General features: G+C 40.5%; 1 protein-coding gene across 1 annotated transcript in view; it reads left to right on the top strand.

Moving 5' to 3' along the window:
• Positions 1-17,733, top strand: part of klhl14 (kelch-like family member 14) — a 116,497-nt gene that overhangs the window by 90,048 nt on the left and 8,716 nt on the right. Inside the window, exons 7-8 of the mRNA XM_028804445.2 lie at positions 451-609; positions 9,776-9,933. Coding sequence (XP_028660278.1) covers positions 451-609; positions 9,776-9,933 — 317 coding nt within the window. The remainder of the gene's footprint in view (positions 1-450; positions 610-9,775; positions 9,934-17,733) is intronic.

Here is a 17,733-nt window from a genome sequence, read left to right as displayed (position 1 = left end):
ACAGTCAGTCTAGAAAGCGATAAATAGAATGACTGCTGGGATACTGCTGTATACTAGAGTTGCTCAGCTGCTCCCATTGCATTCATTAGTGTGCTTGTGGCTGGGATGCCATAGGAAAATGTTGGCAGTTAACTGGTAGTTAAGAGGGCATCAGTGTAGGCAAAGAATGAAGAACAGTTGCTGCTTTTCACACGATCTCATTCGGTACATTTTAGAAGGAAATCCTTCTAATCATTGAGTGAAGAGTTTATGACCTTGTCATTTAACTCTCCATAATCTGGTGTTACATTTGCGTACGTACAGTTTTGTATAACAGACATGCTAAACACAAATTATCTGACTAGTGACACATTTATGTCCATTTCCTCCTCATGGCTGGTGTGAGGTAATTGAGTCGATCTAGGCAGGTGCCTTCATCATGTAATAAATGCATTCATGCTTTGCTCACAGGTGGTGTCCACAATGGTGAATATGTCTCCTGGCTGTACTGCTATGACCCAGCAATGGATGTATGGGCCAGGAAGCAGGATATGAACACAAAACGAGCGATTCACGTTTTGGCAGGAATGAACGATCGTCTATATGCTATTGGCGGAAACCACTTGAAAGGTAAGCACCTTCTTTAACAATTTGATTTGTGTAGGATTTTTGCTTCTTTCAGACACTTTGTTTCTTTTGTTTATTCATTTTACAAGTTATCTCATTCTAATACACAGTCGTGAGGGCTGCAGACCATCCGGTCCGCATCAGTAACCAGCATATTATGGGGTGCACTCAATTAGCTCTCCATAGTCTCCTATCCACACAGGGCCAATTTAGATTTGCCAGTCTACCAAGCTACCATGTCTTTTATTCCGGGTCAGTTGTGCCATCGAGGACAATTAACCATTTTGCATAAAAACTGATGTGGGAGTTCAGCCCACTGTGTGAATGGCTGGGTTTGCATGACTCTTCCATTCCTGATTACTACGCCAGGGCTAAGCACTGGGCTTGCCATAAGCAGGTGATACCCAAACAGAGGTGGATTACGGTGGTCCCAGGAGACTTGAATTGTCACTACAGAACTCCCAGAATGGCTCAAGAGTGAAGATGGATGAGTTGGAGTCTGAATTGTTGATGTTCATGAGGTGGTTAGACATAAGCATCACAGTACATGTTGGATGTATGAATGTAACAGTGAGGCAGCGCTGATGAAAATGGTTGCAGCCAGGCTTTCATAGTGGTAAGATAGATTCTGGGTGGGCATAGGGCTGGGCAACAGGCTGACATAATCAACACAGTTCATCATTCACAAAGATGTCTCACTGTCTGTTGTTATTCCCTGCTAATGTGTTTTACTGTCAGCTGATGACTTCTAGAATTGAAATCTTATTCTCAATGTCCAATAAAACATCTGCCATTGAACCCTCACTGTCACTGGTGTTGTGCTGAAGCATTCTGCTTCTCTGTGTGATCAACTTCAGCAAAGAGTCCTGCTTCTCTCGTATGATCAAGACAAAATTCCCAACTATCCCACCAACCACCAGCTGTAAATGATCATGAAAACTCAAGCGAAGGAAAATCAGTTGAGCTGGAGAAGACTAAGGTCCATAGAAAACCATGATGTGCATGAAGGACAAGACGGTCCATTAGATTGGGCAAAAAGGGAACTCTCTACAGTCCAGCTGTAACTAACTCTTTTTGGTCATCTCGTGAAAAAACGGTTGTTCATTAGGGATGGTGATGATGATCTGAAAAGTCCAATTTAAAACACATAAGGGAACAGAAGAAAGAAAATGGATGAATATCTGCCTGGAAGGTACCAAAATGCAACTTCTACAAATGATGCCTATTGTCAGACTGAGAGAAGTGGCCGTTGAGTTTTTGTCCCCTGGGTCACAGAGGGTCTACAACAACAGACAAAAAAATACAACAATATACATTGAGTTCAGACCATATAAACAATACACAGAGGATTCAGACTGCTTCATTTTGTACACACTTTATTGTGATTTAATTATAAATAGATAAATTTGCAATTTCTGTCCATCAATCTACACTTAACCCAGAACAACAAAGTACTGTAAAGACATATTTTGATAAACGTTTAACAAATTTATTAAAATGAAAAGCTAAAATGTCTCATTCTTATAAGTATTCAGACCCTTAATTCAGTACCTTGTAGAAGCCCCATTAGCAACAGTTACACTTTTGAGTCTTGTTTGGGAAGTCTCTACAAGCTTTGTACATCTGGTATTGGGCCGTTTATCTCATTCTTCCTGGTAGATCCTCTCAAGCTCCATTAGACTGTATGGGAAGCATTAAGTAAGCTTCCATCTTCAAGTCTCACTATTGATGTTTTATGGGGTTTACGTAGCTCTGGGCGTTGGCTGGGCCACTTAAGGAGAGTTAAAGACTCCAGTGTTGTCCGGGCTTCATGTCATTGTCTTACTGAAAGGTGAACTGTCACCCCATTTTGAGGCCCATGCACTCTGAAGTAGGTTTTCTTCACAAAACTTTCTTTAAATGCTTTGAGAATTTAAGGTTGTTTTAAGGGACCTAAAAATATTTCATGTTTTGGTGCGCTGCCATCTTGTTTTCTATGGGAGACCCAGTTTTTTATGGGGTTGGTGTACGTTGCTGTCCTGGTTTTTAGCATGGGACAAGCTTAAATTGTAGCATATGATGTCTTAAATATAAAGCTATAAAGGTTGATGTCACACACTTCCTGGTTGTCCAACATTAGATTTAAGATAACAAAAAAATGTTCATGGTGGTAGTTAGTGTGTGGAACGATTTCAAAGGATTAGAAATGCTTGCATGTCACCTTGTTTTTGATTTTTGTGTTTGCGTATAGGGTACTTTCAGTACGTTTGATTTTGGACACGGCCACTGCTTCAACTTCAACTTAGATTTTTTTCTCACCCATCTCCTGGTCTAGTCTCATCATTCTGTTTGCCTTTTTCTTTTTCTCAAGACAGATCAGTTATTGTCAATAATGTCTGTGCAATTATATACTGTAATGATGTCTGCTTAGTATTATTGGTCTAAAAATTTCCCTCAGTAAAGTAAATTAAAAGTCAGTCTTGTTGAATCCTTAAAATCCTTGGCATTAACCCGGAGCATCTCTCAGGCTTGGAATTCTGTGTAAATATGGTTAAGCCAGAGTGTCTCTCAGGGATGGCTCTATTGTTTGCATGTACAGCGTTAAGCATGAAGAGCACTCAGGACAGTATTCTGGTGCCATCTGCTGCTGCCAGCTGAAAGGCTGTGAGAGGCAGAAAAATTAAATATAATAATAACTAGTCATTTAGCCCATTACAATAACGGGCGCTAGAACAGTAGTGCATAAACATTAGTAGGAACAGTCTATATTAAATGGCAAGGGACTTTGACCTCATTCTTTTTGTTGGTCGTATTTTTCTTTCTTTCAGCCTCTTTTGTTGATGTTTACTTGCTGAGCTGACTGTTCTTCGTGGGCTGCCGCCGTGTATTGTGCGTCTTTAATTTTCTGTGACAGTAATACTGTCTTGTACGTCCGCTGGCTTGTACGTCCGTAATATACCTTTAATTTTCTCTGGCAGTAATACAGGCGTGCGCGTCGGTAATATGCCTTTAATCTCCTCTGACCGTAATACTGGCTTGTATGTGGCTGTAATATGCGTCACTGTATTGTGTACCTTTAATTTCCTCTCGCAGTAATACTGGTTTGTATTTCCGTAAAACGCCTGTAACTTTCTCTGACAGTAATATCACGCTTCGCACCGTGCCCCGCGCATGCGCACTTCACCAGAAGACATACACACACAAACACCTGGATGCACACAGGGATTTTATTAAAGAGGATAACAGTTCCTTACATTTATATAGTGCTGTTTTCACTACTCAAAGTACTTCCCATAGTGAGTGGGGGAGCCACTTCAACCACCACTAATGTGTAGCACTTGTCGCAGTTGCCAACAGGGGTAGGTACCCTGCTAGTAGTTCAGGACTCACCAGGACAGGGAGTTGAGTAAAAACAAAAGATTACGGCAGAGAGGATGGATAAAAATAAAACAGATGTTTATTACAACAGACTCTAGAAAATAAAATTCTGGTGCTGGAATATATACAGTGCACACACACACTCAAAACAATAAATTAGAAGAAGGAAAATAATTTGAGAACTTCTTCAAGCAGACAATCATTCTAAAAAAAAATAAAGTGAAGAAAAACAAAATCCCCAAAAATAGGGATTTATCCCCAAAGGCCATTTTCCAAGTCCAGGAAAAAACAATTCTGCCTAAACACTATTTAAAAACAAGAGTCTGATGCAGCTCCTCAACCTACAGAAGACTCGGGAGCCTGAACTGACTAACTGGAGTCTGTTCCCCTCCACTAAAGCAGCAGACACTGAGCCACTCTCTCCCCAGCACTTCCCTACAGTAAACACTAAAGACCTATTTTGGAATACTCTTCTCTCTCTAAGTCAGGTTAACTGACCCCCTAGCTGACGATGTCTCAACCCTCATAAAGATGATGCCCTTTCTCTCTCAGGCTACCGTGCCGCTGGACGGGACTAACTGAATTCCCTTAAAGGGGACAAGGACCACACCAGTCTAGATCTGTTTTTGCAGTCACAAGACAGGCGAGGCAAAGGGAAGAAATCTGGGAGTCTGGTGAGGGGTTTTGTTTTATTGTTCCAACATTGTGCCGCATGCCTCTGTGAAGTCAGTAGTAAAAGTCCCTCATTTTTCACTGGTCAGAGTGTAAGTGCAGGGATCATAGAAATCAGATGAAAATTTGAACTATTCACATAACCTAAACAGATATTTTGAATTATGAAAATGTAATTGTGGATACCGTATGTTAAAAAAGGGATCAGCATGAGGCATTCAACGTAGAAACACCTTTCCATAATGGAACTGGCAGCTGAGTAAGATCTTCTTTTTGAAGTGGAAGTTAGAATTGGGACTCCTGGCATGAAATGCTAGTTATATAAATACAAACTGTCAAGCCATGCTGTTGACACAGATATCACAAAAGGGACAATCGGATCAGTTGGTAAACACCAGATGCTGGACTGTCTCCTTGTTGGCAAACTATCTAACATCATAATATTCAACCGCTTTTAAAAATTTCATTGCAAGCTAGGCACTACTCTTATTGCTGACGTTATTTTGTACCCCCCAACTACTACAACTCTCTCCACTTTATACAACTACAAGCAAATGCGTTTCCCATCTGCTTGATCTTATTAGAAAAGACAGACTGCAGTTTAACTGGACAATCTTTGATTTTCCTGACGGTTGCCTTGTCTTGAAGAAATACAATAGCCGTGTATACGATTTGCATGGAGGGCTGATGGTGTGTGGGCTGGTTTTCAGATTATTTCATCCATTTTAATGGTAGACCTACTTGTGAAAGGCAGGCCAGACAGGACCCATCTGCATTCTCTTTTTTGTAGAGGTAAGCATGAACAGATTGCCTCCATGGTTGGCCTGCTGCAGTGTTTCACTCGGGCTCAGCTCGCTGCAGTATTTCACATGAGTGCCGCTCTGTCTGATGAAGCATTTCCAAGCAAAATGTTAGAGCAGGTGATCTGTGAAGCGGATCAGCAGGCGGCGTTTCGAACAGCAATGGCACACCAAAGGGTCGGCTCTGAAAAGCGTTTTCTTTTCTGTGTGATTTTTTTCTTTTGGTCAGATATTGATAGTAAGTGTCTATATAAATCCCGTAGGTTGGAGTTGGATTCTCTCTCTCAAACAGTTTGCACATAACCAACTCCAAAAAATAGCTAAAGCTAGCAATTATGCTATTTTTTTAATAAAAGAAAAGTAAAAGCAACCTATGTTGGGAACCTGCATGTCACACTGGTGTCCCCTTGGCGCATAAAAGATGACACACCACTTTGGAGTGGTCATCTGTCAAACAGAGCTGTAACACAAATCGGTAATTTATATGTATTGAGGCCAGCTGCCCTTTAGAGCCCAGTCACTGGCTGTTTGTTTTCATCAGTTGTGGGAGGCATTTCATTTCCTACCCCGCAGCATAGCTGAAAGGAAAAAAACATAAAAAATAACATATTTGTGTTCTCTGATTTATTTATTTTTTTGTTGTGGACATGCCTTAAACAAATTAACCTATTCTTCAATTACAGGCAGAAGTAAAGAATAAGACAAGAATTGACCCTGGGTGGGAAAACTGTGGCCCACTCACCCAAGTTTTAATTGCTAATTAATCTCAAACAACATGGAGTGGAAACCCAGTATTTACGGATGGCCGTGGGTTCAGACTTCAGGCAGCCATTGACTGTAAAGGATTTTCAACCAAGTGATATATTTATGATTATGTTAGTCTGTCCAAATATTTTAGAGCCCGTGAAAATAAGGGGATCAGAGATAAAATTTATCACTCTTTAATTTTTCCTTATCAGTATGCTGCTGCTGAAGTGTGTGAATTTCCCCTTGGGATTAATAAAGTATCTATCTATCTATCTATCTATCTATCTATCTATCTATCTATCTATCTATCTATCTATCTATCTATCTGTCTGTCTGTCTGTCTGTCTGTCTGTCTGTCTGTCTGTCTGTCTGTCTGTCTAAAAATGTTTGTCATTCCTAAATGGCTCATATAATATTTCTGTTAAAGCGTTTGAATTAATGCTGAAAGCCTACACTTCAATTGTGTAATTTGTGACAGACGGCTGGGGTCCTTGCCTGGTCGGGACACCCTTCTGAGGAGAGGACCGGGAGAGAGGACATGTCATCAGCAGTACCTCCCCGGGACACAAGAAGGCATCCTCTCCCCTTAGTGCCATGGGCTTGAAGCTTAGAAGCTCAACCCTGCTGGGGCCCATGGCACCTGGACAGCTCCGGAGCCTCAGCATGCAGCACTTCCGCCACACCCGGAAGTGCTGCCGGAAGTTGATCGGAAAGCACCTGGAGCACTTCAGTATAAAGGAGGCCACCTCACTCCACTTGGGAAACCAGAGTCGGGTGGCAGAGGACAGAGCTTGGAAGAGAGGAGTTGAGGCGGCAGAAGAAAGGAAAGGAAAAGAAAGGAGACAAGGACTGAGTTTATTGGGATTTGTGCACTGTGTGTGTTGTGCAAGAACTATAAAAATAAATAGTGTGTGTTTTGGGACTTCTGTCTATCTCAGTGTCTGTCTGTGTCCGGGCTTCTTCTACAAATTCTTATTTCGTTTCAAATCCATTGTGGTGGTGTATACAGCCAACATTGTAACAAAGTGAAAGATCACATGAGCCAGTGACGTGGGCACATGTGTTCAGATGACTTGAGGATGAAAAAAACAACACGGACACCTGACAGGTTCAGTTAAGTTCTTGTTTGCATACCCGTAATCTGCCCTTATTCCCAAGCTTTTAGAAATAGAAGGCAAGACGACAAAGAAGAAGAACTACAATCACAGACAGACAGCAGACAGGTTCAAGAAGTTAAAAAGGACCTCCTCATCACTTTTATGCAAAACCAGTGCTGTTATAAGACACGCTACTTTGTACTTATTTACTGAGAGACACTTTAACACCCACAGGGAGTGTAAGACACATGAACAGTATCAACAGCTCCATACCGTTTACATCTGGGGGGTCCTCTGTTGTTAATCCCCCAAGATGTGGTGCCTACGTGTTCATTCACAATTCATAATTAGGTTTATCATTATATTGGTGGACAGGACCTCTGCAAAAGCCAACCTCTAGCCTTGCACTTCTGCTTAATTTCCATTGGTTTCAGGTTAGGTGATTTACCGTTAAACTGAACATATTCTGCTGATTCTACTTTATCAGTTCCTTTGAGAAGTTTGAAGACCTGGATTTTCTTCTCTGCTAGAGACTAAGCAGGTTTAATGCTCTTAAGTTGTCAGAGTAAGCCATGTCCTTAAGTCCTGGGATGCACTTGGTTGGTCTCCTCTGCACAGCTTCAAGTGCTGCTCTGTCTTTCTTGTAGTGTGGTGACCAGAACTGCACACAGTACTCCAGATGTGGTCTCACTAGTGCATGATATAGTCTGAGCATAACGTGTCCTGATTTTTATTCAACACTTTTAACAAAATAACCTAAATTTTGTTTTGTCCTTTTAATCATTTCTGCACGTTGCTTAGATGATGAAAACTCTGTGTCAGCTTAACCCCCTAAATGTTTTTTAGAGTTTGCTTCTTGTAGGTCAGTGTCTCCCATCTGGCATTTATAACTTTATAACTTATATATTTGACTTTATAACTTATAACTATGACCTTCTCCTACGTGTAGCACTTTTCCAGATTATACTGCATTTTCTAAGTGTTGTCCCAGTTCTCAATATTGTCCAAATCTTTTTGAAACCTTTTTGCTGCATCCTCAGTGCCTGCCATTTCTCCAATTTAAATATTGTCTGCAAACTTCATAAGTTTGCTAGCTATACCAAAATCTATGTCATTAATATAAATTAATAAAGTAACAGTCCGAAGAGAGACTCTACTGATGACCTCACTCCATGTGGAGCTTTCTCCACTTATCTGTATTCTTTGTCACCTTCCAGTTGACGAACTTGAGGGGTTGTGGGTTACCTCTGACTCCTGCAGCTTCTAATTTCTAGTTTCATATGTGTGACCATATCAAACCCCTTTTTTGAAAGTCTACATAAATGATGTTGTACACAATGGGCGGTTGGAAAATCGAGAGTACACCTTATGAGAAGGATTTAGGAGTCATAGTGGACTCTAAGCTATTGACTTCCTGACAGTGTTCAGAAGCCATTAGGAAGGCTAACAGAATGTTAGGTTATGTAGCACGATGTGTGGAGTACAAGTCCAAGGAGGTTCTGCTCAACGTTTATAACACACTGGTGAGGCATCATCTGGGGTACTGTGTGCAGTTTTGGTCTCCAGGCTACAAAAAGGACATAGCAGCACTAGAAAATGTCCAGAGAAGAGCGACTAGGCTGATTCCAGGGCTACAGGGGTTGAATTATGAGGAAAGATTAAAAGAGCTCAGCCTATACAATTTAAGTAAAAGAAGATTAAGAGGTGACATGATTGAAGTGTTTAAAATTATGAAGGGAATTAGTCCAGTGGATCGAGACTGTGACTTTTAAATGAGTTCATCAAGAACACAGGGACTCAGTTGGAAACTTATTAAGGGTAAATTTCACACAAACATTTATGGAGTTCTTTACACAAAGAACGATAGACACTTGGAATAAACTACCAAGTAGTGTGGTAGACAGTAAGACTTCAGGGACTTTCAAAACTCGACTTGATGTTTTTTGGAAGAAATAAGTGGTTAGGACTGGTGAGCTTTGTTGGGCTGAATGGCCTGTTCTTGTCTAGATTGTTCTAATGTATTTTTTGTTTTTGGCAGATATTGCAGTTGATTGTTAAAAAAATGTAGAAGATTGATTTAGCGAGATCTTCCTCTCATAAACCCACGCTGGCTGTTATTCAGTATATTATTTTCATAGGTACTGAGGTGCTATAAAAGTCCACTGCAGTTCTCACTGAATTCTTAAATTCACAAAGTTTTAAGTACATATGTTCTGAAGGTCCAACGTGTTGTCATTCCTCAGTGTCCTCAAATTAGATTCCCTTATTCTTTCATGTTAATGGCTTTCACCACTCAGGACTTTACAGTCCACTTGAAGTCAGCGAATTTCTACCATCCAGATGGCCAACAATTTCAGAAAATTTAGACAATTCAAAAAGGCACTTCTTTGTTGGGTTGTGGGTAAATTAAAAACAATAAATAAAACAGTTTTGTTAAGCACAGTCTGGCATGGTCCAGAACTATCTTGGTGACAGTGTTGTGTCTTTGTCACACAGGCTTTTCACACCTTGATGTCATGCTGGTGGAGTGCTATGATCCAAAAGGTGACCACTGGAATATTCTTCAGACTCCTATTCTGGAGGGACGCAGTGGCCCAGGCTGTGCGGTGCTTGATGACAGCATTTTTCTTGTCGGAGGTTACAGCTGGAGTATGGTATTTAACTTTTTTTTCTTAAATGTGATACTGGTCCAGTTCCCATAACATGTACTGTAGAATACAAATTTGGTGGGATTGAATTGTCACTGCTGAAAAAGTGCATTCATGAATTGGATGAATGGATAGTTGTTTCTTATGTAAATAGGAAGTGTTCGCTTTCTGTATGGATTAAACATGTTGCTCATCTCTAAGAACTTAACATTTGTATAGTGACAAACAATATTTGATTATTGATTATGAATTTTAATGTCTGGGTATTTTACTATGTGTAAAGAATCATGGGGGAAATAATGAGGGACATTGACTTCATTTGAAATTTCTGGTTGAGATTGGTGAGTGTAACCACTTGATTCTTTTCACTTGAGCAATGCTTGCTTGACAAAACATCCCAACTGGGTTCTCGGGACACAGATTCAGGTCTGTGGAGTGTAGAGAACAAGTGTCTGAGTCAGGCAAGGCCAAAGGAGAAGTCTGTTGACTTCTTCTTCTTCTTCTTCTTTCGTCTGCTCCCATTAGGGGTTGTGACAGTGGATCATCTTGTTCCATATCTTTCTGTCCTCTACATCTTGCTTTGTTACACTCATCACCTGCATGTCCTCTCTCACCACATCCATAAACCTTGTCTTAGGCCTTCCTCTTTTCCACTTCCCTGGCAGCTCTATCCTTAGCACTCTTCTCTCATTATACCCAGCATCTCTACTCTGCACAGGTCCAAACCGCAATCTCGCCTCTCTGACTTTGTCTCCCAACCGTCCAACTTGAGCCGACCCTCTAATGTCCTCATTTCTAATCCTGTCCATCCTCATCACACCCAGTGCAAATCTTAACATCTTTAATTCTGCTCCTGCTTTCTGGTCAGTGCCACCGTCTCCAACCTATATAACATAGCTGGTTTCACTACCGTCCTGTAGACCTTCACTTTCACTCTTGCTGATACCCGTCTGTCACAAATCACTCCTGACACTCTTCTCCACCCATTCCACCCTGCCTGCACTCTCTTCTTCATTTCTCTTTCACAATCCCCATTACTCTGTACTGTTGATCCAAGTATTTAAACTCATCCACCTTCACCAACTCTACTCCCTGCATCCTCACCATTCCACTGACCTCCCTCTCATTTATACACGTGTATTCTGTCTTGTTCCTACTGACCTTCATTCCTATCCTCTCTAGAGTATATCTCCACCTCTCCAGGGTCTATTCAGGCTTCTGACTGCAAGGATGATTCTTTATTGCAGTGGCCTCATTCCAGTTGACCTCACTCTAAATGGCAAGGTCCTTCTCGTGCTGCCACTCCTTAGTGAATTTGGTTCATGGCATCAGTGCAACCAATTATTCCCTTTCCTCAGACACTTCCTATTTTAGAATGCATCCTCATGGGCCCCTGGGATGCAAACTCTGATCTGTACTCCACACGGATTATGGAAAGCAACTGTGTTAGGAAGCTGAAGCAAAGTAGAACTTTGTCATCACAAGTGACTAATCTGACATCTGAGTGTGAGGATGTCTCATCATTTCTGCTGGGTCCTACATTGGCAGCATTTGAAGCTTTACTTCTTGCCATGCACACAATGCTGCTAGAATATCCTTCAGCCCTACATTACAATAAATGGGTTGTGCAAATGAGTTCATAAACATTGAATTACTTATACCTTTACAATATGGTTAATATCATACTAAAATTACATCATATTTAATATAATGTAAAACTTTCAAACTTACTTGATCCAGATTGAGAGTGTAAAGAGCCAGAGCCCATCCTGAGGGCCTGTCCATGTCAATCAACTATTTCAAATGCTATTTTAATTACCACAGTATTTGTAAAGGTGGCATGGTGGCATGGGTGGTAGTGCTGCCATCGTACATAGCGTGGATGCTGGAGATGTGGAGTCTGAACGTTCCTACTGCATCTGCATGGGGTTTTCTCCCATCCTGCAGATGCTTCTCATTTCCCAAGGACATGTTGGATAGATTGATGTGGATGTGTGAGTAAGCGTGCCATGTGATGGACCTGTTCCTGGGCTGATTCCGGCCTTTGTCAGATGCTGCTGAATAGACTGCAGCTGCCTTGAGTTGTAATAAATAAGTTCAGTAAATGGATTGATAGATGAATTGTAAAGAATTGACCAAAGCCAATGGGAGTGCAAAATTAAAACTTAATGGAAAAAATCAGAAGAAGAATGCTAAATGCATAGCTATATGCGCAGAATATTAGGACATATTCAGTAGATATGACTTCAGATTAGACTCGGGTAATTTTTAGGGCTTGGAATCGATTTAAAAAATTAACTAGTTTAAGCACATAAATGTATGTAATTAATCGCGATTAATCCCATTTAATATTAAAACGTGTAATTATAAAATGAATACATAAATCACTGCAGTGGGTTGGCACCCTGCCCGGGATTGGTTCCTGCCTTGTGCCCTGTGTTGGCTGGGATTGGCTCCGGCAGACCCCCGTGACCCTGTGTTCGGATTCAGCGGTTTGGAAACTAGATGGATGGATACATAAATCATGAAGTAAATACACACTGAATCACAAAATTAATGTAGAATCAACACAAAGAAATCTTAAATAATGAATGGCAAAGTTTAAACTTAAACAATGACCTTAAACCTAAACTTTTAACAACATCCTACTTGAGCAAATACAACCTGAATGTGAATGCCTTCCTAAAAGGCAAGTTAAAAAGAAGGCAGTAAGAAAGCGAGGCCAATGATTTAATTCTCAAATTAGCATAGCATATGAAACACAAACAAGTCAAAGTAAAAATTAAACAATCGAAACGACTGTTGACTTTGAATGCACTGCTAATTGAAAGAATAAGCATCTCTTAAATGGGCATACTTTAAAACTTGTGTTAAAACTCCGCAAATACCATCCTCAATCGTTCATCACCGTCAACACCTTGATAATTATACTCTACACAAGTGTTTTTCAACTGGTCTGCTGTGAAAATAATAGTGTAGTACCCCCGGGTCCTGAGCTGAGAGAAACACGCTGCTCGGGTGGGACAACCTGGAGAAGCCGACATAAAAACAGCTCTGGAATGGCCATTTTGCAGACACAGCACTTTGAGCACGTGTTGGGGGTCCATCTGCCTGGGTGTGTGTTCGCCAGTGACTTTCACAGTGCTGTTTTTTGCCACCCCCTGTCTCACCCCTTTGGACAATTTAGCATGTGTATAGATTTAATGCTTTTGTGGGTGGTAGAATCGTGGTGCGCCTTGGGATTTTTGGGTTACAAAAGTGGACCACCACAGAAAAAAGGTTAGAAAACACTGCTCTACATACAGCTTTGCTCCTGGCCCACTAAAAAAAGATCTGCTAAAGTTGCTATCTCACTTAAAAACTGACACTGTGCCTTACTTGGGTGGTTATGTTGCCTTCTTTGCATAAATTAGTGAAGATACTGCAAACTGGAATCTTGGGTAGGGATATTCATGACACTTCTGTTTCGTAGAATTTTGTCATTATATTAGGGCAGTCAGCACTGTAAGTTACCTGGCAGACTGGCAAGTTAAATACACAGGTAATATAGAGGCTTATTTTGGTTTTAGTGCCACTCAAAGATAACTTGTGTAGAACGTATGTGATATGACATTACAGTAACATGAAATGAAATTAAAAAAAACAGAGCATAATTTTTACCTTCACAACTTTTCTCCAGCTTTGCACCAGGACTGCCATAAACCCCCCTCCCCAACCCCTTTCCTATGCCAGTAAGTATAAATCAAGAAAATGAACACCAGTGCTACGTATTGACATGTGGTGTATCATTGTGAACTGTGTAACACGAAATGTTAAACCTTTAAATGAAAATTTTATTTCATTACATTTTTAAAGGTAGTATATAAATATGGTACTGGATGTGTACATAATTCTTTAGGTACACACTTAACTTTTTTGTGTTACTGTTTCGTAATGTTAAAAAAAATAAATGACATGAAAATGCCGCCCTGACCAGAGCACTGCCTAAGACGATCGCCTCGTTGCTGGCCCTGAATGCGACAATATTTTTTAACACGATAAACAGGCCACATTAATCGCAAAATTAACGCATTAACTTTCCCTAGGCCTTGTGATTTTATATAAATATTAAATCCTAGTCATTCACAGATGTATTTTTTGAAAAAACAGTTAACAATGCCTTTTCTTTTTTCTTTTTTTTTTAAATTGTATTGATTTTTATTGTAATCATTCCATACAAATAGATCAATTTTTACGAAAAATAGGATTGAAAACAAATCAACCCCCACCCCTGAGAAAGAGAGCATAGCCAACGGGGTAAAACTTAAAGCTAGTAAAAATAAGTACGGTAAATTGATGAGTTTAATAGGCGAATAAAGATAAATGGAGATGAAAAAAAAATGGGAAGAGAATCTGCTTCCTCAGTGCTTTAAGAGCTTATTGTAAAATATTATTGATTAGATCCTGCCAGGTTTTGAAAAATTCTGCACAGATCCTCTAAGTGAGAATTTGATTTTTTCCAATTTCAAATAATATAAAACATCAGTTACCCACTGACTTAAAAGAGTAGAGTTAGGATTCTTCCAGTTTAGCAAAATAAGTCTGCGCGCCAATAGTGTAGTAAAGGCAGTCACAGTTCTCCACTTTAAACCCATCTGGAAGAACACCAAACACAGCTGTTAATGGGTTAGGAGGGATTGTGACATGAAGGCTGTCTGAAAGGCACTTAAAGATTTTGGTCCAGAATGATGTTAATTTGGCGCAGGCCCAGAACATGTGGCCCAGTGAGGCTGGAACTTGAAATTGCAGCGTTCGCAGGTTGGATCTTGCCCTGGAAACATTTTGGACAATTTTAAGTTAAGACAGATGTGCTCGATATATAATTTTGAGTTGAATAATTGTATGGAGCTCAAGTGAATTCTCTGCATTGCTACCTTCCAATCCTTTTCTCAGATGTTGAGTGAGAGATCCTTTTCCCATTGTCTTCTTGGATCTTTCAAAGGGAGGGACTGTAAAATAATTTTATATATTGCAGAAATGCTTGCCGAGTCCTCGAAACTGAGCAATATTTTTTCCAGCGTAGAGGAAGGTGTGAGATGAGGAAAATCGGTCAGGTTCTGTTTAACAAAGTTTCTAATTTGAAGATAGTGAAAGAAATGTGTTGCTGGAAAGTTAAATTTGGAATGTAATTGTTCATAGGATGCAAAGATGTTGTCTACATAAAGATCTCTAAGTAATTTAATCCCAAATGTTTTCCAGATATTAAAAACTGCATATGTTTGCGAGGGTTGAAAAAGGTGGTTCTAATGCAGAGATGCCACCGATAAAAGATTCTCCGTCTTAAAATGCTTTCTGCATTGGTTCCATATTCTGAGTGAGTGAAGCACAATTCAGTTATTAGTATTTCTGCAATAACTTGCATTTATTGGGGCACAAAGCAGGGAATATAAAGAAGTACTGCAGGATTTTATTTCTATTGCACACAATGCCTTTTCTGTCTAAACTCATACCAGTAAGGAAAATTACATCACAGAGCTGTTCATTCCTAAGTGAATATAACATCCACATCCAGAAAGGCTTTATTTATGCAAAGGAAATAAGCCAGTTTACAGAAAAGGGAAAATCATCAGAAAAAGTAGAGATTAAAAGGAAAGAAAGTGGAATAAGAGCAGAGAACAAGCTAATCACTGGCTAAGTACCTGGATTGGCTGGAAAACTCTTGCGGTCTTATGTAGCATCACGTGACACTTTCTTTAGTAACCAAGTCTTCAGCACGACAGCAAGGAACATTGAGAGTAAAACGAACAAACGTAAAGCAATGTGTCCAGTCGAGCATGTTTTAGGAGGAATTATGGTGTAGCGGACCACCAAATGGTGCAAGAAATGAGAAAATAGCGAGTGATAGGTACAGCTGTCATGTGGTCTAAGTATTATTTCAGTTTCCCATGCCATCCTTCCATTAAGGGTCTCCCAGTCAATATTTCCTAAAATGAAATCCCACTCTCATTGTTTAAAAGTACATAATGCAACACTGGAGGTGGCACAGAGACACATTCATTTGGAATGCTGTTAAACCACTGCTGTTAGACCAGCGTTTGAGTAATGGTCAGGTGAACTCAATATAGAATACAGTAATCCCTCCTCCATCGCGGGGGTTGCGTTCCAGAGCCACCCGCGAAATAAGAAAATCCGCAAAGTAGAAACCATATGTTTATATGGTTATTTTTATATTGTCATGCTTGGGTCACTGATTTGCGCAGAAACACAGGAGGTTGTAGAGAGACAGGAACGTTATTCAAACACTGCAAACAAACATTTGTCTCTTTTTCAAAAGTTTAAACTGTGCTCCATGACAAGACAGAGATGACAGTTCAGTCTCACAATTAAAAGAATGCAAACATATCTTCCTCTTCAAAGGAGTGCGCGTCAGGAGCAGATAATGTCACATAGATAGAGAAAAGCAAACAAATCAATAGGGCTGTTTGGCTTTTAAGTATGCGAAGCACCATGGCACAAAGCTGTTGAAGGCGGCAGCTCACACCCCCTCTGTCAGGAGCAGAGAAAGAGAGAAAGAGAGAGAGAGAGAGAGATAGAGAGAGACAGAGAAAAACAAACATGCAAAAATCAATACGTGCCCTTCGAGCTTTTAAGTATGCGAAGCACCGTGCAGCATGTCGCTTCACGAAGCAGCTGCACAAAAGATAGCAACGTGAAGATAATCTTTCAGCATTTTTTGACGAGCATCCGTATCGTCTAGGTGTGCGAACAGCCCCCCTGCTCAATCCCCCTACGTCAGGATCAGAGAAAGTCAGCGCGAGAGAGAGAGAGAAAGTAAGTTGGGCAGCTTCTCAGCCATCTGCCAATAGCATCCCTTGTATGAAATCAACTGGGCAAACCAACTGAGGAAGCATGTACCAGAAATTAAAAGACCCATTGTCCGCAGAAATCCGCGAACCAGCAAAAAATCCGCGATATATATTTAAATATGCTTACATATAAAATCCGCGATGGAGTGAAGCCGCGAAAGGCGAAGCGCGATATAGCAAGGGATCACTGTATCTACATTCTCTCTGCACCCCATATATTTTCTCAGGATACTCTAATATCATCCAGTACCAAACAAGCTGGACGGGCCGGTAATATGTCAGAGCTAAACTGATAATGTGCGAACCAGCTAAACTGGGACTTGAACAGCACACAAGGTTGGGCAGATGAAATTTAATGTAAGTAAAAGCAAAGTATTGCATGTAATAAGTAGAAATGTTAGATCTGAATACAAAATAAGGGGGCTGAAACTTGAAAGTACCCCTTATGAGAAGGATGTATGAGCAGGGCCGTCTAACCAGCATCATAGGCCCCCTGGCCTAGCAAAACAGAGACAGATATAAGCAACAGAAACTTCATGGGCCCCTATGGTCCTAGGGCCACCAACCAGTGCCCATTGTGCCCATACATTAAGACGGCCCTGCCTAGGAGTCACAGTAGACTCATCACTGTCAACATCAAGGCAGTCTACAGAAGGGATTACAAAAGGCTAACAGAATGTTAGGTTATTTAGAAGGATATATAGAGTACAAGTCCAAGGAGGTTATGCTTAAGCTATTATAAAAGAAAGGAAAAGTGGGGTTAATAAAGTGTAGGGGATCAACCGATAACCGATTTAAAACAAAAACTGGGAAAAAGAAGGAAGAGTACCAGTGAAACTATTGTTGATGCTGAGCCTCCTTGTGTGCCCCTCTTCTCAGGCTATGGGGTTTACTTACTGTATCTGTTGTGAGACTCTGTTCTCTTTACTCTCCGGTTCAAAATGAACGATGTTCATTAAAC

Source organism: Erpetoichthys calabaricus, chromosome 6, assembly GCF_900747795.2.
Source record: "Erpetoichthys calabaricus chromosome 6, fErpCal1.3, whole genome shotgun sequence".
Lineage (NCBI taxonomy): Eukaryota > Metazoa > Chordata > Cladistia > Polypteriformes > Polypteridae > Erpetoichthys > Erpetoichthys calabaricus.
This window is presented reverse-complemented; position numbering and strand designations above follow the sequence as displayed.